Consider the following 26773-nt stretch of genomic DNA (forward strand, 5'->3'; position numbering starts at 1 on the left):
GTCTCACGTGGTCTCATGTGGTCTCACGTGGTCTCATGTGGTCTCACGTGGTCTCACGTGGTCTCATGTGGTCTCATGTGGTCTCATGTGGTCTCATGTGGTCTCATGTGGTCTCATGTGGTCTCATGTGGTCTCATGTGGTCTCATGTGGTCTCATGTGGTCTCACGTGGTCTCATGTGGTCTCATGTGGTCTCATGTGGTCTCATGTGGTCTCATGTGGTCTCACGTGGTCTCATGTGGTGTCACGTGGTCTCATGTGGTCTCATGTGGTCTCACGTGGTCTCATGTGGTGTCATGTGGTCTCATGGTCTCATGTGGTCTCATGTGGTCTCATGTGGTCTCATGTGGTCTCACGTGGTCTCATGTGGTCTCATGTGGTCTCATGTGGTCTCATGTGGTCTCATGTGGTCTCACGGGGTCTCATGTGGTCTCACGGGGTCTCATGGTCTCATGTGGTCTCATGTGGTCTGGTCTCATGTGGTCTCATGTGGTCTCATGTGGTCTCATGTGGTCTCACGTGGTCTCATGTGGTCTCACGTGGTCTCATGTGGTCTCATGTGGTCTCATGTGGTCTCATGTGGTCTCATGTGGTCTCACGTGGTCTCATGTGGTCTCACGTGGTCTCATGTGGTCTCACGTGGTCTCATGTGGTCTCATGTGGTCTCACGGGGTCTCATGTGGTCTCATGTGGTCTCACGGGGTCTCATGGTCTCATGTGGTCTCACGGGGTCTCGTGGTCTCATGTGGTCTCACGGTCTCATGTGGTCTCATGTGGTCTCACGGGGTCTCATGGTCTCATGTGGTCTCACGGGGTCTCGTGGTCTCATGTGGTCTCACGGGGTCTCATGTGGTCTCACGGGGTCTCATGTGGTCTCACGGGGTCTCATGTGGTCTCATGTGGTCTCATGTGGTCTCATGTGGTCTCATGTAGGTCTCATGTGGTCTCACGTGGTCTCATGTAGGTCTCATGTGGTCTCACGTGGTCTCATGTGGTCTCACGTGGTCTCATGTAGGTCTCACGTGGTCTCACGGGGTCTCATGTAGGTCTCACGTGGTCTCCTGTGGTCTCATGTGGTCTCACGTGGTCTCACGTGGTCTCACGGGGTCTCACGTGGTCTCACGGGGTCTCACGTGGTCTCACGTGGTCTCATGTGGTCTCACGGGGTCTCATGTGGTCTCATGTGGTCTCACGGGGTCTCGTGGGGTTTCATGTGGTCTCACGGGGTCTCGCGGTCTCATGTGGTCTCACGGGGTCTCATGGTCTCATGTGGTCTCACGGGGTCTCGTGGTCTCATGTGGTCTCGCTGTCTCACGTGGTCTCATGTGGTCTCACGGGGTCTCATGGTCTCATGTGGTCTCACGGGGTCTCATGTGGTCTCACGGGGTCTCATGTGGTCTCACGGTCTCATGTGGTCTCACGGTCTCATGTGGTTTCATGTGGTCTCACGGGGTCTCATGTGGTCTCATGGTCTCATGTGGTCTCACGTGGTCTCATGTGGTCTCACGGGGTCTCGTGGTCTCATGTGGTCTCACGGGGTCTCATGGTCTCATGTGGTCTCACGGGGTCTCATGTGGTCTCATGGTCTCATGTGGTCTCACGGGGTCTCATGTGGTCTCACGGGGTCTCGTGGTCTCATGTGGTCTCACGGGGTCTCGTGGTCTCATGTGGTCTCACGGGGTCTCGTGGTCTCATGTGGTCTCACGGGGTCTCGCGGTCTCATGTGGTCTCACGGGGTCTCATGTGGTCTCACGGTCTCATGTGGTCTCACGGGGTCTCATGTGGTCTCACGGGGTCTCATGTGGTCTCACGGGGTCTCATGTGGTCTCACGGTCTCATGTGGTTTCATGTGGTCTCACGGGGTCTCATGTGGTCTCACGGGGTCTCATGGTCTCATGTGGTCTCACGGGGTCTCATGTGGTCTCACGGGGTCTCGTGGTCTCATGTGGTCTCACGGGGTCTCATGTGGTCTCATGTGGTCTCACGGGGTCTCATGTGGTTTCACGGGGTCTCGCGGTCTCACGTGGTCTCACGGGGTCTCATGTGGTCTCACGGTCTCATGTGGTCTCACGGGGTCTCGTGGTCTCACGGTCTCATGTGGTCTCACGTGGTCTCACGGGGTCTCATGGTCTCATGTGGTCTCACGGGGTCTCGTGGTCTCACGGGGTCTCGTGGTCTCATGTGGTCTCACGTGGTCTCACGGGGTCTCATGGGGTCTCACGGGGTCTCGTGGTCTCATGTGGTCTCACGGGGTCTCATGTGGTCTCACGGGGTCTCGTGGTCTCACGGGGTCTCGTGGTCTCATGTGGTCTCACGGTCTCATGTGGTTTCATGTGGTCTCACGGGGTCTCATGTGGTCTCATGTGGTCTCACGGGGTCTCATGGTCTCACGGGGTCTCGTGGTCTCATGTGGTTTCATGTGGTCTCACGGGGTCTCACGGGATCTCGTGTGGTCTCATGTGGTCTCACGGGATCTCATGTGGTCTCACGGGGTCTCGCGGTCTCATGTGGTCTCATGTGGTCTCACGGGGTCTCATGGTCTCACGGGGTCTCGTGGTCTCATGTGGTTTCATGTGGTCTCACGGGGTCTCACGGGGTCTCACGTGGTCTCACGGGGTCTCACGGGATCTCGTGTGGTCTCATGTGGTCTCACGGGATCTCATGTGGTCTCACGGGTTCTCATGGTCTCATGTGGTCTCGTGGTCTCATGTGGTTTCACGGGGTCTCATGTGGTCTCACGGGATCTCATGTGGTCTCATGTGGTCTCACGGTCTCATGTGGTCTCATGTGGTCTCACGGGGTCTCATGTGGTTTCATGTGGTCTCACGGGGTCTCATGTGGTCTCATGGTCTCATGTGGTTTCACGGGGTCTCATGTGGTCTCGTGGTCTCATGTGGTCTCATGGGGTTTCATGGGGTCTCACGGGATCTCATGTGGTCTCACGGGGTCTCATGTGGTCTCATGTGGTCTCACGGGGTCTCATGGTCTCACGGGGTCTCGTGGTCTCATGTGGTTTCATGTGGTCTCACGGGGTCTCACGGGGTCTCATGTGGTCTCACGGGGTCTCACGGGATCTCGTGTGGTCTCATGTGGTCTCACGGGATCTCATGTGGTCTCACGGGGTCTCACGGGGTCTCGCGGTCTCATGTGGTCTCACGGGGTCTCGCGGTCTCATGTGGTCTCATGTGGTCTCATGTGGTCTCACGGGGTCTCGTGGTCTCATGTGGTCTCACGGGGTCTCATGTGGTCTCGGTACCTGCTTGGCGCGGCCCCTCCTCGGGACCCGGGCCTTCATCCTCCGGGCCAGCGCCAGCAGCTTGCCGTGCCGCTGCCGCTTCTTCTCGGCCTCGTCGCTCCGCTTCTCCTCCAGCTGGTCCGAGTCGGACTCGTCCTGCGGCTGCAGGCGGCTCCGCTTCTTGGGCGGCGCCGTCCTCTTCGCCTGGCTCCTCTTCCTCTTCAGCTCCTTCGTCTTCTCCTCCTCCCCGGAGCTGGAGGACGAGGAGCTGTTGTCGCCCCCCAGGAAGGAGCGCTTCCTGCGGGCCACGGAGCGGCTGTGGTCGCTGGACGTGGAGCCGGAGTCGCTGCGGGCCGGGCCCTCCTGCTCGCTGGCCTCCGCGGCGGAGCTGTCGTAGTCGGCCTGGGAGCCGGAGGAGGAGGCGGAGGAGAAGGAGCCCTCGTCACTGTCGTCCAGGATCTCGGCGGGAAGGCCGATCTGCCGCTTCTTCGTCGCGTCCACTTTGGTCTTCCGCATGGACGCGAACATCTTCCGCTTGTAGAGGCTCTCCATGTGTGCGCGCGGCCCGGGAGCCCGGGGACATTAACAGAGAACCGGGGGAGAACCGAGCCGGTGGAGACGAGCTAACGGCTACGTAGCTTCCCGCGCGTCACGACGACAGCATGCTACTGCCGCTAGCACAACATGGCGCCCGGATGTCACGCGGCGCTCTGGACGGGTTCCCGCCGCGGTCCGCCCGGAGCAGGCTGGAGGCTGGAGGCGGGAGGCTGGAGGCTGCAGGCTGGAGGCGGGAGGCGGGAGGCGGGAGGCGGGAGGCGGGGTGTGCGGTCCGTGTCCGTCTCGGTGTAGCTAGCTGTGTGTTATTGTTGTGGCCCTCTCTTCTTCGCTGGAAGGCGTTACGGCGCATTCCGTTAGGGAGCCCCTTGCGGCCGACAGCAGCCACTACATCTGTAAACCGCTCAAATGGATTTAAATATAAAGAATAACATTTATAAAGAAAATTATAATGAGACCAAAATGAAAACAGATCAACACGAAACACCTGAACACATATTTCTGTTATTTTCAGACAGGGCGCAGCTCGCTGCTGAAGAACAGAGACAGCGAGTGGAAACCAAATGAGAGATGAAGGAGTGGATATTACATTCATCAGGTGGCTAGAAACACAACTCTGAGAATAACGTTGCTCTCCGGCGCCCCCTAGAGGACGACAACATGCAAGACATGCAGCTTTAATAAAACAACTTCCTCAGATTGATCTTTCAGTGAGATTTTATTGTTAAAATGATTTGTCCACAGGTTGGTGAGCTGTTGCTGTTTCCTATCACATCATTACATAAATGACACTATTATCAGCCAAGAGGCAAACTGAATCAGGTCATCACAACCGGTGATGACCTCTGACCCCTCCGGTGTGTTAGGACTTCTGGGCCAGCAGCGTGCTCAGCTTGATCTTCCCGTCCATGGAGGCGGTCAGACAGGTGCCGCAGTCCACCGCCGAGCACCAGTCCACCGTCACCACGGGCGCCTTGTGGCCCCCCAGGGACAGCATGCTCTTCAGAGCAGGCTCCCCATTGGTCAGCTGGGAGAGGGAACCATGCTATACAATTAACATATATAAAACAACAACTACACTGACATAAATAGTATTCATGTTGGTTTAACTTGTAAAAACTTCACAAGAAATATGGGGGGGGGGTTTTAAGCAAAAGAATAATAATCAGAATGCAGAAAATAATCATTTCAAGAAACTGAAGTATAAATATTTGAAGTAGTTTAGAAAATAATGAGAGAAACTTAAAAATGGTTCAATGGTGTGTTTGATGACTTGGTTTCACGAACATAAGAGCTTATTATTTAAGTTTAAAGGTTAGATGACCAAAAATAAAAATAAGCTCTGTGCTCCCAGCATTAGCGTAAAATATTAAAAATAATTTAGTTGGATCAGAACAGTTGAACGAGGCACACATGAAAATATGATGAAGACTATGATGAAGGTGTACTCACTCTGTATATAAGGCCTCCGCTGCTGGAGCAGGTCAGGATGTGCTGGCCTTCAGAGTCGAAGGCAAAGAGTCGACCTCGAGGGACCTGAACCTGAGCCAGAGGTCACACACGTACACATCAACAGGGCATGACGCTATCAGCTGTCGGTGTCACTGCTCCATGGGGCCACACACACACCTGTTTGTATCCACTGTAGCCCGACAGGACGAAGGGCCCGGTGGCCTCCTGGGGCAGAACCTGCTCCGACTGCTTAACCCCACAGCGATGGATGTTCCACTGGATGAACTGAACATGAACACATCGTTATGAGGACACACACGCACACGCACACGCACACGCACACGCACACACGCACGCGCACGCGCACACGTCAAGCAGTGTGTCACTGTGTGTGTCACTGTGTGTGTCACTGTGTGTGTCACTGTGTGTGTCACTGTGTGTGTCACTGTGTGTGTGGCTGTGTGTGGCTGTGTGTGTCGCTGTGTGTGTCTGAACCAGGGTCGTAGTACTCAAACCTCTAATCTCCGACATTCCCACTCGTCTTGTTCCCGTGTCAGACTAAAGGTGATGTCACTAAGTTGTGTGTCCATTGTTCATGTTGTGATCGTCTCATCTGCTCAGTGTTTGTCGAGTTGCTGCACACGTCCATCGTGAGCCCTGCTGTGGGATCAGAACCCAACAGACCTTCCCGTCTTCTCCGATGCTGAACACGGTGTTCTCGTCGTAGCTGAACTCCACGCTGTAGACCTCTCCGTCGTGAGCTCTCCAGCTCATCACGCTCTCGTAGCGCTGCATGTCTACAGAGGAGAGAACGGCGGTTACAGACGCCCACGCCGAGCATCGCCGCCCGACAACGGGCCGCTCGCTGACGGACGCTGCATTAAAATGGGCAGAAATGAGTTAATGAGGAGAAGTTTTAAAAAAAATATGAAGATAGAACAAAGTCACTTTGAGTCGTCTGTGATTCATGAGTTTGCATAGTGAGGTGATCAGAAATAGAAACAGGGTAATCTACAATAAACATTTAATAAACTTCTAATAAACTTCTAATAAACACTCACCAAACAGCCGGATGACTCCGTCGGCGGCGCCGGTCACCAGCAGGTTCCCGTTGTGGTTGAAGGCCGTGCAGTTAACGGCTACCGGTTCTGGTTCTAAGGAGAACTGGAGCTGAGAGGCCGACAACACAGACTGAGATCAACAGAACGCTCCACATGCTGCGGAGACGGATTATTAGAGCTCCTGATACATCTGAGCTATGGAATGTGTACCGTGTACCGTAACGTGTAACGTTACACGTGTACCGTATATCATGTACCGTGTACCGTATATCATGTACCGTATATAATGTACCGTGTACCGTATATCATGTACCGTATATCATGTACCATGTACCGTATATCATGTACCGTATATCATGTACCATGTACCGTATATAATGTACCATGTACCGTATATAATGTACCGTGTACCGTAACGTGTAACGTTACACGTGTACCGTATATCATGTACCGTATATAATGTACCGTGTACCGTATATCATGTACCATGTACCATGTACCGTATATCATGTACCGTATATCATGTACCATGAACCGTATATAATGTACCGTGTACCGTATATCATGTACCATGTACCGTATATCATGTACCGTGTACCGTATATCATGTACCGTATATCATGTACCGTATATCATGTACCATGTACCGTATATAATGTACCGTGTACCGTATATCATGTACCATGTACCGTATATCATGTACCGTGTACCGTATATCATGTACCGTGTACCGTATATCATGCACCGTGTACCGTATATCATGTACCGTATATCATGTACCGTGTACCGTATATCATGCAACGTGTACCGTATATAATGTACCGTGTACCGTATATCATGTACCGTATATCATGTACCGTATATCATGTACCGTGTATCATGTACCGTATATCATGTACCGTGTACCGTATATCATGTACCGTATATCATGTACCGTGTACCGTATATCATGTACCGTATATCATCTACCGTGTACCGTATATCATGTACCGTATATCATGTACCGTATATCATGTACCATATATCATGTATATCATGTACCGTATATCATGTACCGTATATCATGTACCGTGTACCGTATATCATGTACCGTGTACCGTATATCATGTACCGTGTACCGTATATCATGTACCGTGTACCGTATATCATGTACCGTATATCATGTACCGTGTACCGTATATCATGTACCGTATATCATGTACCGTGTACCGTATATCATGTACCGTGTACCGTATATCATGTACCGTATATCATGTACCGTGTACCGTATATCATGTACCGTGTACCGTATATCATGTACCGTATATCATGTACCGTGTACCGTATATCATGTACCGTATATCATGTACCGTATATCATGTACCATATATCATGTACCGTGTATCATGTACCGTATATCATGTACCGTATATCATGTACCGTGTACCGTATATCATGTACCGTATATCATGTACCGTGTACCGTATATCATGTACCGTGTACCGTATATCATGTACCGTATATCATGTACCGTGTACCGTATATCATGTACCGTGTACCGTATATCATGTACCGTGTACCGTATCATGTACCGTATATCATGTACCGTGTACCGTATATCATGTACCGTGTACCGTATATCATGTACCGTGTACCGTATATCATGTACCGTATATCATGTACCGTGTACCGTATATCATGTACCGTGTACCGTATATCATGTACCGTGTACCGTATATCATGTACCGTATATCATGTACCGTGTACCGTATATCATGTACCGCCACCGTATACACATCGTATTTCTCACGCTGAAAAAAACTCTCGCTATTTAATGCTTGAATGCAGGGGTGCTCAATACGCCGATCGATTGGTCGATCGCGGTCGCCGCAGAGATCCGACGCCGGTCTGCACGCATCGGGCCGGAGCAAAAAAATGCATGCAAAAATAAAACTCTGAAATTGAGCATAATTAATGTCTTGAGATATTTTATTTACTTGTTGTCTAGGACAGTGGTCCACGACCACCGGAGACCAGTACCGGTCCGTGGGTTCTTTGGTACCGGGCCACGCAGGAACAATGAAGCTAATTATCTAAATAACTATGCACCAGCTGGTGGATACCTGCTGTTTGACCGTCTTGGTGTCCCACAGCAGCAGCTGTCCAGACACCAGGGCAGGAAGCCGAGCTGCAGAGTCCAGACCTCCGGGTCGACTGAGAGCTGCAGCTGAACAGACGAAGGAGGAGCCACTGGGGCTGCAGGCCAACGACAGGATCCTAGAGGCATGACAAGTTGTCAACAAACATTATTCATTGATACTTCACAAAACGAAACACTCAAGCTAGTAGTTTTGAAGTCTGCGGTTTATATAAAAGTCATGTTGAAGCCAGACCCATGAGGGGAGCTCGCCGGCGAGCGTCTGGTGGCCGGGCCTTCGCCCATGGAGCCCTGTCGGGCTCAGCCTGAATAAAAATCATGGAGCAGCCACCCTGTGGAACCACCACCCGCAGGAACCAGTATTGGGTTGGGTGCTATGTAGATCGGGCGGCGGGCCGGGCGAGCCGATCGCCGGCAGCATGGACGAGCTCTAGGGACGTGGAAGGAGCCAGAGGTGGTGCAGGAGGTGGAGCGGTATCAGCTAGATCTAGCTGGGCTCACCTCTACACACAGCACTGGCTCTGGAACCAAGCTCCTGGAGAAGGTTGGACTCTTCTGGAGTTGCCCAGGGTGAGAGGAGCCGGGCGGGAGTGGGATCCTCACGAGCCCCTGGCTGAGCGCTGCTGGGTTGGAGTTTTCCCCAGAGAACCAGAGGGCTAGGAAGACCTGGCAAGCCCAAACCTGTAGTGCAGGTGAACTGGGAACGTCTGGTGGAGGACCCAGTCCGGGAGGTCTTCAACTCCCACCGGATGAACTTCTCACACATCCTGAGGGAGGATGGGGACATGGAGTCAAAGGGGACCATGTTCAAAGCCTCTAATGTGGAAGCGGCCGATAGGAGCTGTGGTTGAAGGTCATCGGTGGACACTGGGGGTTAGGGAAGCAGTCAAGCTGAAGAAGGAGGCCTTCTGGGCCTGGTTGTAACTGCGGTGGTCGCGGATGCAAAAACTCGGCATGGGTGGAGTTTGGGGGGCCATGGAGAAGGACCTTCGGTTGGCCTCAAGGAGGTTCTGGCAAACCATCCGACAGCTCAGGAAGGGAAAGCAGGGCCGACCCCAGGCTGTTCTCAGCAGGGGGTGGGGGGATAGCTGACCCGGATGGGGGACATCGCCGGGCGGTGGATAGATCACATTGAGGAACTCCTAAAACTGGCCAACATGTCCCCTCTAGAGGGGGCAGTGCCTGTAGACTTGGGGGGGTCTCACCCATCTCCCTGGCAGAGGCTGCTTCGGTAGTCAAACAGCTCCTAAGTGGCGCCGAGGGGACGAGATCCACCTAAGGTGCTGAAGACACTGGACATGGTTGGTCTGTCTTGGCTGACACGCCTCTTCAATGTCTCATGGAGGTCGAGAACGAGTGTGAAGCGGCGGGATGAGAGTCGACACCTCCAAGCGAAGGAGTTCAAGTATCTTAGAGTCTTGTTCACCCGTGAAAGGAAGATGGAGAGAGATCGACAGCCGGATCGGTGGAGCAGTGAAACAGGACCGGACCGTCTTGGTGAAGAGGAGTTGAGTCAAAAGGAGAAGCTCTCAGTGTACTGGTCGGTCTACATTCAGAACCTCACCGAGGGTCACGAACTCTGGGTCAGGACCGAAAGAATGAGGTCGCGGATACAAGTTGCCAACATGAGTTTCCTCTGTAGGAGCCTTAGAGATAGAGTAAGGAGATGAGGTTCCTCTAGGAGCCTTAGAGATAGAGGAAGGAGATGAGGTTCCTCTAGGAGCCTTAGAGATAGAGGAAGGAGATGAGGTTCCTCTAGGAGCCTTAGAGATAGAGGAAGGAGATGAGGTTCCTCTAGGAGCCTTAGAGATAGAGTAAGGAGACGAGGTTCCTCTAGGAGCCTTAGAGATAGAGGAAGGAGATGAGGTTCCTCTAGGAGCCTTAGAGATAGAGGAAGGAGATGAGGTTCCTCTGTAGGAGCCTTAGAGATAGAGGAAGGAGATGAGGTTCCTCTAGGAGCCTTAGAGATAGAGTAAGGAGATGAGGTTCCTCTAGGAGCCTTAGAGATAGAGTAAGGAGATGAGGTTCCTCTAGGAGCCTTAGAGATAGAGGAAGGAGATGAGGTTCCTCTAGGAGCCTTAGAGATAGAGGAAGGAGATGAGGTTCCTCTGTAGGAGCCTTAGAGATAGAGGAAGGAGATGAGGTTCCTCTAGGAGCCTTAGAGATAGAGGAAGGAGATGAGGTTCCTCTGTAGGAGCCTTAGAGATAGAGGAAGATGAGGTTCCTCTGTAGGAGCCTTAGAGATAGAGTAAGGAGATGAGGTTCCTCTATGAGCCTTAGAGATAGAGTAAGGAGATGAGGTTCCTCTAGGAGCCTTAGAGATAGAGTAAGGAGATGAGGTTCCTCTAGGAGCCTTCGAGATAGAGGAAGGAGATGAGGTTCCTCTAGGAGCCTTAGAGATAGAGTAAGGAGACAAGGTTCCTCTGTAGGAGCCTTAGAGATGGAGTAAGGAGATGAGGTTCCTCTAGGAGCCTTAGAGATAGAGTAAGGAGATGAGGTTCCTCTGTAGGAGCCTTAGAGATAGAGGAAGGAGATGAGGTTCCTCTAGGAGCCTTAGAGATAGGGTAATGAGATGAGGTTCCTCTAGGAGCCTTAGAGATAGAGGAAGGAGACAAGGTTCCTCTGTAGGAGCCTTAGAGATGGAGTAAGGAGACAAGGTTCCTCTGTAGGAGCCTTAGAGATGGAGTAAGGAGCTCGGACACCAGGAGTCGAGCCTCTACCAGCCTGGACCAGGTTGACCCCTCGGTGGCTCTGTGCATCCCAAAGCCGGCGGGCAGAGTCCCCATGCTGGCCTCACATGTTCTTCAACACGCTGTAACCCAGTGGACAGTCAGGTTACCGTGGATGAGTTTCATCGATGTTCATCTCGTACAGGTTCTTCTTGGCATCCGTGTCGTACAGCCGCACCGTGCCGACGCCGCTGCCTAGCAACAACTGACACAGAGCTTCAGTCAGTTCCCCCAACTTACATACGCTTCACTGTTTTACTACAGTCGTACTCTATGGCTAACAACAGTAGCACTCTATGGCTAACAACAGTAGTATTCTGTGGCTAACAACAGTAGTATTCTGTGGCTAACAACAGTAGTACTCTGTGGCTAACAACAGTAGTACTCTGTGGCTAACAACAGTAGTACTCTGTGGCTAACAACAGTAGTACTCTGTGGCTAACAACAGTAGTACTCTATGGCTAACAACAGTAGTACTCTATGGCTAACAACAGTAGTACTCTATGGCTAACAACAGTAGCACTCTGTGGCTAACAACAGTAGCACTCTATGGCTAACAACAGTAGCACTCTGTGGCTAACAACAGTAGTACTCTGTGGCTAACAACAGTAGTACTCTGTGGCTAACAACAGTAGTACTCTGTGGCTAACAACAGTAGTACTCTATGGCTAACAACAGTAGTACTCTATGACTAACAACAGTAGTATTCTGTGGCTAACAACAGTAGTACTCTATGGCTAACAACAGTAGTACTCTGTGGCTAACAACAGTAGTACTCTGTGGCTAACAACAGTAGTACTCTATGGCTAACAACAGTAGTACTCTATGGCTAACAACAGTAGTACTCTGTGGCTAACAACAGTAGTACTCTGTGGCTAACAACAGTAGTACTCTATGGCTAACAACAGTAGTACTCTATGGCTAACAACAGTAGTACTCTATGGCTAACAACAGTAGTACTCTATGGCTAACAACAGTAGTACTCTGTGGCTAACAACAGTAGTACTCTGTATTAACAACAGTAGTACTCTATGGCTAACAACAGTAGTACTCTATGGCTAACAACAGTAGCACTCTATGGCTAACAACAGTAGTACTCTATGGCTAACACCAGTAGTACTCTGTGGCTAACAACAGTAGCACTCTATGGTCAGCTCGTACCAGCCGGTCTGGCTTGGTGGCCCACTCCAGAGACAGCAGAGCAGACTTGGACATGATGGTGGCTTTGGTCTGCATGATGGGGTTGAAGGACCACACCTGAGGAAGAGGAGGGTGAAGGCCTTATCCTTTCATTGTTCTGGCTGCATTTCAATTAGTGACATCCAATACTATGCATGTTATTCTGTTTGTACAACCCCAAAAGTCAATGGACCCTAGATTCACCTTGATGACTCCATCCACGTCCAAACTGGCAACCCGGCGACCAGAGCAGTCGACCCTGGAAACAGAAGGTTTATCTTGTTTTATCGTCATGTGACTTTAAAAGCCAGCCAAGTCCACCTGCTGTTAACATCTCACTGTCAACCTAAAACCTGATCAGGAGCCAAGCAGAATGAGGAGGGGGGGGTCCCTCTGATGGACCAGTAGTGTGAGGCAGACCTGCAGTGCATGATGGAGGAGTGGTGTTCTCCGTACTCCTCCTGGCTGAGCTTGATGAACGGCTGTTCCATTGACAGACCTCCTCCCTCTGCTGCTCCTCGGCAGCTCCTGCTGGATGAGGCGGGATCAGGAGGTTCACTGGAGGCCTCAGAGAGCAGCTCCCCCTCTGCCGTCTCCCCTTTCTTCTCTGATACCTGAACACAACAAGGAGAAGGACCAGCTTACACCTCAACTTCAAACTAAACCCTGAACTGTATTTGTTTATCTTTGTTGTCCTTGTTCAGAGACGTCAGGACATTCCTCGTAAGGGTTCAGATACCAAGACCATCTGGTGTGATGAGTCCTGGCTGCAGCTACTCAGCGTACAGACATGAGAGAACACACAGTGACCGACATGTTGAACTATTCCTTTAAGAAAAAGTGATCAAGGAAATGAGACTTTATCAAATGCACCACGCTGCCGTCCTCAGTCCTCCTCGTCCGGTACCTGTGGCGCTGGTTTGGAGAAAAGCATCTTCCTCTCCTTCTCGTGGTCCTGGACCTTCTTGTGTCTGGGATGAGACGGCTGGTTCGTAGCCTGGTTTACTGGCTGGTTCGTAGCCTGGTTTACTGGCTGGTTTGCAGACTGGTTTACTGGCTGGTTTGCAGACTGGTTTGCTGACTGGGAGCTCTTCGGTTCACTGGTTGATGGCTGGCTGGAAGCCGGCTTCCCCTCATTAGCTTGGACGGCCTCTTTTGACTTTGCAGGCTAGAAAAGACAAAGATGACGATCCCAGGTCAAAGGTCAACTCAATGTAAGGATCCATCATGGCTGCCAGATGAGTCTCAGTACGAATGAAAGCTCTCACGAGGACTCAAGTTCATTTTCATAGCCAATCAGATGTCTCCTCCATTTTCAACCAATCACCTGAGTGGACCTGGACCCTCTTACCGGAGCGGTTGGCGGGTCCTTCCGGCCCGCGGCGGCCTGGCCGGGCGAGGAGGAGCCCGGGGGGAACGGGGGCAGCTTCCCCGGAGTGCGTCTGCCTTGAGGCAGGAATGTGGAGAAGAAGTTTCTGGAGGGCGTGGTGGCCGTGCTGACGGGGCGCTGGCTCGACACCAAGTCCCTGAGAGCAGAGCACGGTGAACACATGAAGTCATCCATCAGGTGAGGAGCGACATGTTCTGCATGGCATCCAAATCATTGGAATACAACGATTTGTGGATTTCAATTGTGTATTTAAAACAACACATATTTCTGTGACTCATTTTAAGAGCAGAACAAAGGCAGTTCTAATCATTCAAGCTCTTATTTTGAAGTCCCTCTCAAAACAACAACAACAAAGGTGTCTTCCCTTTGCACGAGGAAATACTAGATTACAATGCTTTGAGTATCGGAAGCATCCAAACTCATCTCCTTCCTCTATCTCTAAGGCTCCTAGAGGAACCTCATCTCCTTACTCTATCTCTAAGCCTCCTAGAGGAACCTCATCTCCTTCCTCTATCTCTAAGGCTCCTAGAGGAACCTCATCTCCTTCCTCTATCTCTAAGGCTCCTAGAGGAACCTCATCTCCTTCCTCTATCTCTAAGGCTCCTAGAGGAACCTCATCTCCTTCCTCTATCTCTAAGGCTCCTAGAGGAACCTCATCTCCTTCCTCTATCTCTAAGGCTCCTAGAGGAACCTCATCTCCTTCCTCTATCTCTAAGGCTCCTAGAGGAACCTCATCTCCTTCCTCTATCTCTAAGGCTCCTAGAGGAACCTCATCTCCTTCCTCTATCTCTAAGGCTCCTAGAGGAACCTCATCTCCTTCCTCTATCTCTAAGGCTCCTAGAGGAACCTCATCTCCCTTCTCTATCTCTAAGGCTCCTAGAGGAACCTCATCTCCTTCCTCTATCTCTAAGGCTCCTAGAGGAACCTCATCTCCTTCCTCTATCTCTAAGGCTCCTAGAGGAACCTCATCTCCTTCCTCTATCTCTAAGGCTCCTACAGAGGAACCTCATCTCCTTCCTCTATCTCTAAGGCTCCTAGAGGAACCTCATCTCCTTCCTCTATCTCTAAGGCTCCTAGAGGAACCTCGTGTCCTTACTCTATCTCTAAGGCTCCTAGAGGAACCTCATCTCCTATATCTCTAAGGCTCCTAGAGGAACCTCATCGCCTTCCTCTATCTCTAAGGCTCCTAGAGGAACCTCATCTCCTTCCTCTATCTCTAAGGCTCCTAGAGGAACCTCATCTCCTTACTCTATCTCTAAGGCTCCTAGAGGAACCTCATCTCCTTCCTCTATCTCTAAGGCTCCTACAGAGGAACCTCATCTCCTTCCTCTATCTCTAAGGCTCCTAGAGGAACCTCATCTCCTTCCTCTATCTCTAAGGCTCCTAGAGGAACCTCATCTCCTTACTCTATCTCTAAGGCTCCTAGAGGAACCTCATCTCCTTCCTCTATCTCTAAGGCTCCTAGAGGAACCTCATCTCCTTCCTCTATCTCTAAGGCTCCTAGAGGAACCTCATCTCCTTACTCTATCTCTAAGGCTCCTACAGAGGAACCTCATCTCCTTCCTCTATCTCTAAGGCTCCTAGAGGAACCTCATCTCCTTCCTCTATCTCTAAGGCTCCTAGAGGAACCTCATCTCCTTCCTCTATCTCTAAGGCTCCTAGAGGAACCTCATCTCCTTACTCTATCTCTAAGGCTCCTAGAGGAACCTCATCTCCTTCTTCTATCTCTAAGGCTCCTAGAGGAACCTCATCTCCTTCATCTATCTCTAAGGCTCATACAGAGGAACCTCATCTCCCTCTATCTCTAAGGCTCCTAGAGGAACCTCATCTCCTTACTCTATCTCTAAGGCTCCTAGAGGAACCTCATCTCCTTCCTCTATCTCTAAGGCTCCTAGAGGAACCTCATCTCCTTACTCTATCTCTAAGGCTCCTAGAGGAACCTCATCTCCTTACTCTATCTCTAAGGCTCCTAGAGGAACCTCATCTCCTTCCTCTATCTCTAAGGCTCCTAGAGGAACCTCATCTCCTTCCTCTATCTCTAAGGCTCCTAGAGGAACCTCATCTCCTTACTCTATCTCTAAGGCTCCTAGAGGAACCTCATCTCCTTCCTCTATCTCTAAGGCTCCTAGAGGAACCTCATCTCCTTACTCTATCTCTAAGGCTCCTAGAGGAACCTCATCTCCTTCCTCTATCTCTAAGGCTCCTAGAGGAACCTCATCTCCTTCCTCTATCTCTAAGGCTCCTAGAGGAACCTCATCTCCTTACTCTATCTCTAAGGCTCCTACAGGAACCTCATCTCCTTCCTCTATCTCTAAGGCTCCTAGAGGAACCTCATCTCCTTACTCTATCTCTAAGGCTCCTAGAGGAACCTCATCTCCTTACTCTATCTCTAAGGCTCCTAGAGGAACCTCATCTCCTTACTCTATCTCTAAGGCTCCTAGAGGAACCTCATCTCCTTACTCTATCTCTAAGGCTCCTAGAGGAACCTCATCTCCTTCCTCTATCTCTAAGGCTCCTAGAGGAACCTCATCTCCTTATTCTATCTCTAAGGCTCCTAGAGGAACCTCATCTCCTTACTCTATCTCTAAGGCTCCTAGAGGAACCTCATCTCCTTCCTCTATCTCTAAGGCTCCTAGAGGAACCTCATCTCCTTACTCTATCTCTAAGGCTCCTAGAGGAACCTCATCTCCTTCCTCTATCTCTAAGGCTCCTAGAGGAACCTCATCTCCTTACTCTATCTCTAAGGCTCCTAGAGGAACCTCATCTCCTTCCTCTATCTCTAAGGCTCCTAGAGGAACCTCATCTCCTTACTCTATCTCTAAGGCTCCTAGAGGAACCTCATCTCCTTCCTCGATCTCTAAGGCTCCTAGAGGAACCTCATCTCCTTACTCTATCTCTAAGGCTCCTAGAGGAACCTCATCTCCTTACTCTATCTCTAAGGCTCCTAGAGGAACCTCATCTCCTTCCTCTATCTCTAAGGCTCCTAGAGGAACCTCATCTCCTTCCTCTATCTCTAAGGCTCCTAGAGGAACCTCATCTCCTTCCTCTATCTCTAAGGCTCCTAGAGGAACCTCATCTCCTTCCTCTATCTCTAAGGCTCCTAGAGGAACCTCATCTCCTTCCTCTATCTCTAAGGCTCCTAGAGGAACCTCATCTCCTTACTCTATCTCTAAGGCTCCTAGAGGAACCTCATCTCCTTCCTCTATCTCTAAGGCTCCTACAGAGGAACCTCATCTCCTTCCTCTATCTCTAAGGCTCCTAGAGGAACCTCATCTCCTTCCTCTATCTCTAAGGCTCCTAGAGGAACCTCATCTCCTTACTCTATCTCTAAGGCTCCTAGAGGAACCTCATCTCCTTACTCTATCTCTAAGGCTCCTAGAGGAACCTCATCTCCTTCCTCTATCTCTAAGGCTCCTAGAGGAACCTCATCTCCTTTCTCTATCTCTAAGGCTCCTAGAGGAACCTCATCTCCTTACTCTATCTCTAAGGCTCCTACAGAGGAACCTCATCTCCTGACTATCTCTAAGGCTCCTAGAGGAACCTCATCTCCTTACCCTATCTCTAAGGCTCCTACAGAGGAACCTCATCTCCTTCCTCTATCTCTAAGGCTCCTAGAGGAACCTCATCTCCTTCCTCTATCTCTAAGGCTCCTAGAGGAACCTCATCTCCTTACTCTATCTCTAAGGCTCCTACAGAGGAACCTCATCTCCTTCCTCTATCTCTAAGGCTCCTAGAGGAACCTCATCTCCTTACTCTATCTCTAAGGCTCCTAGAGGAACCTCATCTCCTTATTCTATCTCTAAGGCTCCTAGAGGAACCTCATCTCCTTACTCTATCTCTAAGGCTCCTAGAGGAACCTCATCTCCTTACTCTATCTCTAAGGCTCCTAGAGGAACCTCATCTCCTTCCTCTATCTCTAAGGCTCCTAGAGGAACCTCATCTCCTTATTCTATCTCTAAGGCTCCTAGAGAGGAACCTCATCTCCTTATTCTATCTCTAAGGCTCCTAGAGGAACCTCATCTCCTTATTCTATCTCTAAGGCTCCTAGAGAGGAACCTCATCTCCTTATTCTATCTCTAAGGCTCCTAGAGAGGAAACTCATCTCCTTACCCTATCTCTAGGTTGAGGGTCTGAATGTAGACCAGTACACTGAGAGCTCCTTCAGGCTCAGCTCCTCTTCACCAGACGGTCCTGTTTCTCTGCTCCACCGGTTCTCCTCCATCCTCCTCCATCTCTCTCCATCTCCCTCCATCCTCCTCCATCTCTCTCCATCCTCCTCCATCTCTCTCCATCCTCCTCCATCTCTCTCCATCCTCCTCCATCTCTCTCCATCTCTCTCCATCCTCCTCCATCTCTCTCCATCCTCCTCCATCTCTCTCCATCCTCCTCCATCTCTCTCCATCATCCTCCATCTCTCTCCATCATCCTCCATCTCTGTCCATCCTCCTCCATCTCTCTCCATCCTCCTCCATCTCTGTCCATCTCTCTCCATCCTCCTCCATCTCTCTCCATCTCCCCCTCACTGGTGAACTAGACCTAGAGGTACTGGATCTCCTTCTCTTGGGGCTCTCTGTCCCACCTGGAGGATCAGTCCCCGGTTCCCTCAGACCTCCACGGCCTCAGCAAAAGGCCCCAGTGAATGCTGGAGGTCACGGTCCGAGGTCAACAGGACCTCATCATCTGCAAACAGCAGAGAGGAGATCCAGAGACCCCCAAACCTGACCTGCTGCCCCCCAGGCTGCTCCTAGACATCCTGTCCATGAAGACCACCAACAGGACCGGTGATGAAGGGCAGATCTGGTGGAGGTCGACACCCACCGTGCCCGACTGGCTCCTACTGCAGGTCTAGAGACCGGATGGCCCGTTGCAACGAGTCCACTACCCCAGACCCCCACAGCACCCCCCGTAAAACAGCCCAAGGGGCCTGGTCCAAGGCCTTCTCCAAGTCCACAAAGCACATGTAGACTGGTTGGGCTCCCAGGACCCCTCCAGTAGTCTTGGGGGGTAAAAAGCTGATCCACATCTCCAAGACCGGGACGCAATCCACACTGCTGGTCTTGAATCTGAGGTTAGCCCTGGCGTAAGCTTTCCCTGGAGGCCGAGTCGTGAGAGACCACGATCGTCCAGCTCACTCTCTGCCGGTCAGTGAACTGCTGCTCTCTGGCCTCAGAGGACATGCGTCTCCCTCCAGCTACACTCAACCACACTAAGGGGGCGGGGCCACGGCTGTCGTCAGGGCTCTGGCTGTGAGGGTCTCAATGATGAACCCTCTGTGTGGTGCCTTATGTTTGACTTCATGTCTGGAGTCTCTTGGTGGTCTTCATGTCAGAGTTATATTGTTCCCCCAGTCTGGAGTCTCTTGGTGGTCTTCATGTCAGAGTTCTATTGTTCCCCCAGTCTGGAGTCTCTTGGTGGTCTTCATGTCAGAGTTCTATTGTTCCGGCAGTCTGGAGTCTCTTGGTGGTCTTCATGTCAGAGTTCTATTGTTCCCCCAGTCTGGAGTCTCTTGGTGGTCTTCATGTCAGAGTTCTATTGTTCCCCCAGTCTGGAGTCTCTTGGTGGTCTTCATGTCAGAGTTCTATTGTTCCCCCAGTCTAGAGTCTCTTGGTGGTCTTCATGTCAGAGTTCTATTGTTCCCCCAGTCTGGAGTCTCTTGGTGGTCTTCATGTCAGAGTTCTATTGTTCCCCCAGTCTGGGGTCTCTTGGTGGTCTTCATGTCAGAGTTCTATTGTTCCCCCAGTCTGGAGTCTCTTGGTGGTCTTCATGTCAGAGTTCTATTGTTCCCCCAGTCTGGAGTCTCTTGGTGGTCTTCATGTCAGTTCTATTGTTCCCCCAGTCTGGAGTCTCTTGGTATGAAACTCAGATCTGATGAGAAGTAAAAATAGATTCCACTGACAAGAAACAACAATTCATCAGGTGAATTGTTTATTGGCATCAGGCGCATCACAACACGTTAGATGTAAATCTGTATTTAGTGAATAAATAAACAGAACAAAATTCAGTAGCTTTTGGTGCTTTGAAGTTCTACAACGTTCTTCTAAAAGAAACTCAGAGTTTTAATTATTATTATAAATTTACTTCATTTTGAGGATTTCAGATTGTATTCTAAAAATCTCAAGTTTCAGAATTAGATAAATCTCAGAACTCAAATAATAATTTAAACTTTTCTGAAGCATTAGCAAAGAACTTAGCGCCCTTCATGTAGCATGAGGCCCGCCAGGTTATGCTCCAACTCTATTCTACATAAATTACTTCATCGTGAAACTTTAAAAATAAAATAAGACAGAAAACTGAACCAGAAGCTCAACAGCAGACCGTGTGTCTGTGAGTGGAACACAATGAGACTACAACAAAGGAACCAGAAGGAGGAGCCGAGAGAGAGAAGGACTTGAGAAGATCTCCAGGAGGTGGAGCCACGAGTCTCTGGACTGGGACACATTTAAACAACGTTCACACTTCATCCTGATGAAGCAACACAGCTCTGGCTTTCATTGAAGAGCTTCAACTACACAAGAGTTGAACATCATGTATTCCTGTTGATCGAAACCATTTAGTTTCTTTATGGGCTCAGAGGGACGAGCCAAGCCTACAGAGTCCTGGTCCAATAGGAACGCAGTATATCGTCTCAGGTATCTTAAACCCTCATTAAAAACCAAAGCCATCTCAGTAGTAAAGAACGACAGTGATGTCAGTGCCTCACAGCTCAGTGTCTCCTAGACGGTCCATGTTCTGGACATAGACCGGCAGCTTGTGGTGGAGCGTCTCGTCTCCGTCCCTCTGGTCCCGGCTCTCCGTCTGGAGGGCGAATAGCTGCCGAGAGAAGACGGACGCTCAGAGACAACGAGACATAACATCATAACCCGGCAGCATCTGCCCCAAACTCTCATGAATTAAAGATTCAAGGATGTAGAACTAAAATACAAAAGACAGAACAACATCAACGACACAGTTCTGACCAAGAGGAGGAAGAGCAGGAACATCTGGGCAAAAGACAAAGGAACACCTTAAAGTCACAACGATGATCAAGACATGAAGACAAAACCAGAAGCTTCTGAAACCAGCCAACGACGAGCCGGAGGAAGGAAAGAGACTCTGGAGGAAGGAAAGAGACTCTGGAGGAAGGAAAGAGACTCTGGGGGAAGGAAAGAGACTCTGGAGGAAGGAAAGAGACTCTGGAGGAAGGATAGAGACCCTGGAGGAAGGAAAGAGACTCTGGAGGAAGGATAGAGACTCTGGAGGAAGGAAAGAGACTCTGGAGGAAGGAAAGAGACTCTGGAGGAAGGAAAGAGACTCTGGAGGAAGGAAAGAGACTCTGGAGGAAGGAAAGAGACCCTGGAGGAAGGATAGAGACCCTGGAGGAAGGAAAGAGACTCTGGAGGAAGGAAAGAGACTCTGGAGGAAGGAAAGAGACTCTGGAGGAAGGAAAGAGACCCTGGAGGAAGGAAAGAGACCCTGGAGGAAGGAAAGAGACTCTGGAGGAAGGAAAGAGACCCTGGAGGAAGGAAAGAGACTCTGGAGGAAGGAAAGAGACTCTGGAGGAAGGATAGAGACTCTGGAGGAAGGATAGAGACCCTGGAGGAAGGAAAGAGACTCTGGAGGAAGGAAAGAGACCCTGGAGGAAGGAAAGAGACTCTGGAGGAAGGATAGACTCTGGAGGAAGGAAAGAGACTCTGTAGGAAGGAAAGAGAATCTGGAGGAAGGAAAGAGACTCTGGAGGAAGGAAAGAGACTCTGGAGGAAGGAAAGAGACTCTGGAGGAAGGAAAGAGACACTGGAGGAAAGAGACTCTGGAGGAAGGAAAGAGACTCTGGAGGAAGGAAAGAGACTCTGGAGGAAGGAAAGAGACTCTGGAGGAAGGAAAGAGACACTGGAGGAAAGAGACTCTGGAGGAAGGAAAGAGACCCTGGAGGAAGGAAAGAGACACTGGAGGAAAGAGACTCTGGAGGAAGGAAAGAGACTCTGGAGGAAGGAAAGAGACTCTGGAGGGAGGAAAGAGACTCTGGAGGAAGGAAAGAGACCCTGGAGGAAGGAAAGAGACACTGGAGGAAAGAGACTCTGGAGGAAGGAAAGAGACACTGGAGGAAAGAGACTCTGGAGGAAGGAAAGAGACTCTGGAGGGAGGAAAGAGACTCTGGAGGAAGGAAAGAGACTCTGGAGGAAGGAAAGAGACTCTGGAGGAAGGAAAGAGACTCTGGAGGAAGGAAAGAGACACTGGAGGAAAGAGACTCTGGAGGAAGGAAAGAGACCCTGGAGGAAGGAAAGAGACCCTGGAGGAAGGAAAGAGACTCTGGAGGAAGGAAAGAGACTCTGGAGGAAGGAAAGAGACACTGGAGGAAAGAGACTCTGGAGGAAGGAAAGAGACCCTGGAGGAAGGAAAGAGACCCTGGAGGAAGGAAAGAGACACTGGAGGAAAGAGACTCTGGAGGAAGGAAAGAGACTCTGGAGGAAGGAAAGAGACTCTGGAGGGAGGAAAGAGACCCTGGAGGAAGGAAAGAGACACTGGAGGAAAGAGACTCTGGAGGAAGGAAAGAGACACTGGAGGAAAGAGACTCTGGAGGAAGGAAAGAGACTCTGGAGGGAGGAAAGAGACTCTGGAGGGAGGAAAGAGACTCTGGAGGAAAGAGACACTGGAGGAAAGAGACTCTGGAGGAAGGAAAGAGACTCTGGAGGAAGGAAAGAGACTCTGGAGGAAGGAAAGAAACTCTGGAGGAAGGAAAGAGACTCTGTAGGAAGGAAAGAGACTCTGGAGGAAGGAAAGAGACTCTGGAGGAAGGAAAGAGACACTGGAGGAAAGAGACTCTGGAGGAAGGAAAGAGACACTGGAGGAAAGAGACTCTGGAGGAAGGAAAGAGACACTGGAGGAAAGAGACTCTGGAGGAAGGAAAGAGACTCTGGAGGAAAGAGACTGGAGGAAGGAAAGAGACTCTGGAGGAAGGAAAGAGACTCTGGAGGAAGGAAAGAGACTCTGGAGGAAAGAGACTCTGGAGGAAGGAAAGAGACTCTGGAGGAAGGATAGAGACTCTTGAGGAAGGATAGAGACTCTGGAGGAAGGATAGAGACTCTGGAGGAAGGATAGAGACTCTGGAGGAAGGATAGAGACTCTGGAGGAAGGATAGAGACTCTGGAGGAAGGATAGAGACTGGAGGAAGGAAAGAGACTCTGGAGGAAAGAGACTCTGGAGGAAAGAGACTGGAGGAAGGAAAGAGACTCTGGAGGAAAGAGACTCTGGAGGAAAGAGACTCTGGAGGAAAGAGACTGGAGGAAGGAAAGAGACTCTGGAGGAAAGAGACTGGAGGAAGGAAAGAGACTCTGGAGGAAAGAGACTGGAGGAAGGAAAGAGACTCTGGAGGAAAGAGACTGGAGGAAGGAAAGAGACTCTGGAGGTGCAATCCACCAATTTGAGGACAATATGATGGCACTTGTTTTTGACTTAACTAAATGAGATACCGTTAAAAATACAATATGAACTTTTGTGAATCTTAAGAATACGTCCTCAACCACGAGATGTGAAATATGAATATATTAACATATATATTGAACAATGTAATACTCACCAGCTGGCACAGCTGTTCGTTCTCCTCAGTCAGGCTCGTGGACTTCTGAACCTCAGCATCAAAGCTCAGCAGAACAGGCTGGGGTGAAGACCAGTTAAGGACTGGAAACCAGTGAAGGACTGAGACCAGTCCAGGATGAGAAACCAGTGAACGACTAGAAACCACTTTAGGACTGAGACCAGTCCAGGACGAGAAACCAGTGAACGACTAGAAACCACTGAAGGACTAGAAACCAGTCCAGAAGTGGAAACCACTGAAGGACTGGAAACCAGTCCAGGACTCGAAACCAGTGAAGGACTGGAAACCAGTTCAGGATGAGAAACCAGTGAACGACTAGAAACCACTTTAGGACTGAGACCAGTCCAGGACGAGAAACCAGTGAACGACTAGAAACCAGTCCAGAAGTGGAAACCACTGAAGGACTGGAAACCAGTCCAGGACTCGAAACCAGTGAAGGACTGGAAACCAGTGAAGGACTGAGACCAGTCCAGAACTGGAACCCAGTCCATTCAGAGTTCACAGAGCATCCCGACGGCCTCACTCCACCTGGCCATCAGGCCGAGCTCCAGCTGAAGGATATGCATACACTGGAAGAGCACGGACAGGAAGTTGTGCAGCGAGACCAGGAAGGTGTCGGCCCACTGGCGGGAGAAGTAGGGCGAGAAGGCGGGGTTCTGCTCGGGGGAGGGGATGAACGGCAGGATGAACCAATCACGCCACTCCACCTGGCTCTGCAGCTCCGACGCCTGCATCTGGAAGAACTCCTGAGTCTTCTCCAGGTTTCCTTTCTGAGGGGAGGGAGGGTGAAGGTGAGGTGGCATCAGAGAGCCTCCCCGGACCCCCCACCCCACAGCACCTGGACGGTGTTGATGACGTAGTATCGGTACAGGCTGGTTCTCAGCTTGCTGACTGTGGACCGGTAGACGTCCTCCAGTCGGCACAGCAGGCGCCGGTCCAGGTAGAGCCAGTACTCCTTCAGCCCACACAGGTCGAAGCTCTGGACCAGCTGCTGCAGCTGATCGATGATCTTATCCACCTGCAGACGCCAGATGTTCAGACACACACACCTGAGGGTCCTCGGGACCAGAACCCTGAGCCAGATCCTCGTACCCTGAAGCCTTTCTCCTTGTCGGCTTTGATGTCGGTGTCCAGGTGCTTCAGAGTGCTGGTGAACCCGCGGTAGAGCAGGTACTCCCTCACGTGTTCATCGGTCCTCTCCACTGCTGACCCCATCGTGACCTCCAGTGACCTCTGACCCTGTGAGGTACAAACAAATACATATATAATTATATAATATAGACTCAGTTGGTTTGTGAGGCGAGTTAAGTGTTAGAGGAACACGACTATGATCTAATACTTTGGGCAATTTGTTTTTATTTCTTTCCCCCAATCACACAAAGAGCCTCATTCCTTAAACCTGCCTAGCAACACATGATGACCATCATGTTCCGCCAGTGAGGACTCATGTACCTCTCTATGTTTACTCTGACCTGTTGGACTCTTTACTGCATCAGCAGATCTAGTCACTTATGTTAAGAAGCTTAGATCTTAGAACGCCATTATCAGCAGAAAGGACATTTATTTGTTTGAAGAATGAATAAATTAACTCAAACAAATAAAATAAAAATGTAAATGAAATGTTATTTATCATGTCTTATATTCATGTATCTTACATCCGGGTTCATCGCGGAGTACCTGCTCCCGGAGTACCTGCTCCTTGCTTTACGGCAGTGCGCTTAGCAGCAGCTGTGCGCACTGCCGTAAAGCAAGAAGTCAAACGTTCTGCTTCGCGGCGGTTCGTGTTCAACACTTCCGCTTTTACTAGCCAGAGAACCTTTCCTGTTAAGTATTAGTTAAGTATGGTAAGCGTTAGTTATAGAGTTACAGAAACTTCTGAGACAACATTGGTGACGGCACTCCAGGTGACGCTAGCTTGAAGAGGTTCGCAGGGCTCTCAAGTGTCACGCATTGAGCGTGAGACTCACGCATTTCGGTCTTAAAGCCCCATTATGTAGTTTTTCCCTTTTAGCGCCCCCTTCAGTTTTTGAGGTATTTAACGTTTACTTCAGTGTCGTAAATACCCAGTTATGATAGATGCAGCCTGGTAGAAGCAATCCGGCTACTGTTTCTATTTTGGATTTATACTAACGGGTGGGATCACCAATACGAAGTCTGCGCAGGAACACTGAACTGGGCCAGCACCTCCCGGACTAGGGTGAAGGAGCGCGGGGATTGAACGCGGCGCCTCGCCACGTTTCCGCCTGGTCGGTCAGCTGTTTGCCGGCTTTTGGGGGGGGGGGGTGCGCGTGCAGTCATTTACTTTTGTTTTGGGGGACTGCAAAGACTGGGACTGTCGGGATCCGGGGATTATACTTCGTTTTGAGTGGGTTTGATTGTTTGTAGTGGATGTGTTCATTTTGGGGGCTTGCCAATGCATTGAATTTGATTTAATATAATAACATTTGGGTTTCCGCATATCGACTGTGTGTTTTTCTTTTACGACCATTTGAGCAGAGAGAGTTAACACCAGAATTCGCAGATCCGCCCATTCCCTTTTTTTGTGCGTATTGTACCTTTTCCCCTTGATTGAGTTGCTAAGGGCGAATTGTTACAACATAACCAAAAGAATGACAACATTTAGTTTAGATGAAATACCGATCGCGTTTTCAGCCTAAATACGTTGTTTTCTAAATGTTTGAATGTGGAGTACGTGTGATCGAATACAATATTGTTGACAACACCAAAAAGCTACATAAAAAAGCTCCCCTTATACTGGAGCTGCGAGCGGCACTATATGACATTGCGTAATCACTGCCAGAAAGCAGGTCGAAGTCCATCCGCCCCGGAGCGGGCGGCTCCAGAATCCTACATAGCGGAGTTATTTCCCCACAGACCCCCGATGGCGGAGCCGCACATCGCCATATTAAAAGTCATTGTATCGGCAATTTTTTTTTCAGGCTGTTATTTAAGGTACAATTGTTACATAATGTTACTTTAAGTCACGCACTCCCGCCACACATCGTATTTCTCACGCTGATGGAAATGTCACTCTTGCCTGTCTTCAAAACTTGAGAGCCCTGGGTTCGCGACCCTTCTTTACCTCGTGAAGCAGGTTTCATGTTTAAAACACGTGTCACGTGACTAGAAGCGGGCGCTCACGTCGAGTCGGAGGAGTCACGCACCTCGGCTGACGGTCGGCAGCCTCCAGGTGTGCTGGAGGTGCGTTGGGGTCGTGTTTCCTCGCGCGAGACCTTCAGCCAGGATGACGTAATGCGGACCCGAGGAGCTCCGCTGTCATGAGTGTTGACATGTGAAAGATCCCAACAGAGACCGCTCCGCCTGTCTGTCTGTTATCCAAGTCATATGACGTCATATGACGTCTTCTTCTCCTCTTTCCTCTTTTTCTTCTTCGTGTTGTTAAAAAGCGGTAGCACCGCCCCCTGGCGGGGAACCGCCGTCTTTAGCACAGGAGAAATACAATCT

The 26773-nt window shown here is 50.3% G+C and overlaps 2 protein-coding genes across 4 annotated transcripts; both read right to left on the reverse strand.

Moving 5' to 3' along the window:
* Window positions 1–3184: 3184 nt before the first annotated feature.
* On the reverse strand, window positions 3185–4432 carry LOC130205137 (nucleolar and coiled-body phosphoprotein 1-like). Its single transcript, XM_056432309.1, has one exon. The coding sequence runs from the start codon at window positions 3784–3786 to the stop codon at window positions 3229–3231; it is 558 nt and encodes a 185-aa protein (XP_056288284.1). The 5' UTR covers window positions 3787–4432; the 3' UTR covers window positions 3185–3228.
* A 56-nt stretch (window positions 4433–4488) lies between these two features.
* On the reverse strand, window positions 4489–26638 carry wdr91 (WD repeat domain 91). 3 transcript variants are annotated; one of them, XM_056432305.1, is made up of 18 exons: window positions 26473–26638; window positions 24401–24547; window positions 24147–24326; window positions 23871–24078; window positions 23291–23373; window positions 20438–20547; window positions 13699–13873; window positions 13255–13515; window positions 12768–12961; window positions 12552–12606; window positions 12330–12425; window positions 11279–11373; window positions 8405–8558; window positions 6303–6411; window positions 5926–6038; window positions 5419–5526; window positions 5242–5331; window positions 4489–4816 (listed from the first exon to the last, which is right to left on the reverse strand). In XM_056432305.1, exons 2-18 carry the CDS (start codon window positions 24521–24523, stop codon window positions 4652–4654), a joined length of 2319 nt encoding a protein of 772 aa, XP_056288280.1. In that variant the 5' UTR covers window positions 24524–24547; window positions 26473–26638; the 3' UTR covers window positions 4489–4651. The 3 variants fall into 3 exon arrangements, with proteins under 3 accessions (XP_056288280.1, XP_056288281.1, XP_056288282.1); XM_056432306.1 differs by having other exon boundaries at window positions 26450–26638; XM_056432307.1 differs by having other exon boundaries at window positions 26391–26478.
* Between the last annotated feature and the right edge of the window lie 135 nt (window positions 26639–26773).

This window comes from Pseudoliparis swirei, chromosome 15, assembly GCF_029220125.1.
Source record: "Pseudoliparis swirei isolate HS2019 ecotype Mariana Trench chromosome 15, NWPU_hadal_v1, whole genome shotgun sequence".
NCBI classification, from domain to species: Eukaryota; Metazoa; Chordata; class Actinopteri; order Perciformes; family Liparidae; genus Pseudoliparis; species Pseudoliparis swirei.

Coding starts and splice junctions, on each gene's coding strand:
- LOC130205137 (XM_056432309.1), bottom strand. CDS start 3,786: ATGGAGAGCCTCTACAAGCGGAAGATGTTCGCGTCCATGCGGAAGACC.
- wdr91 (XM_056432305.1), bottom strand. CDS start 24,523: ATGGGGTCAGCAGTGGAGAGGACCGATGAACACGTGAGGGAGTACCTG. Junction 12,426..12,551: donor ACGTGGATGGAGTCATCAAG/GTGAATCTAGGG, acceptor CCTCTTCCTCAG/GTGTGGTCCTTCAACCCCAT. Junction 5,332..5,418: donor GCTACAGTGGATACAAACAG/GTGTGTGTGTGG, acceptor CCTCTGGCTCAG/GTTCAGGTCCCTCGAGGTCG.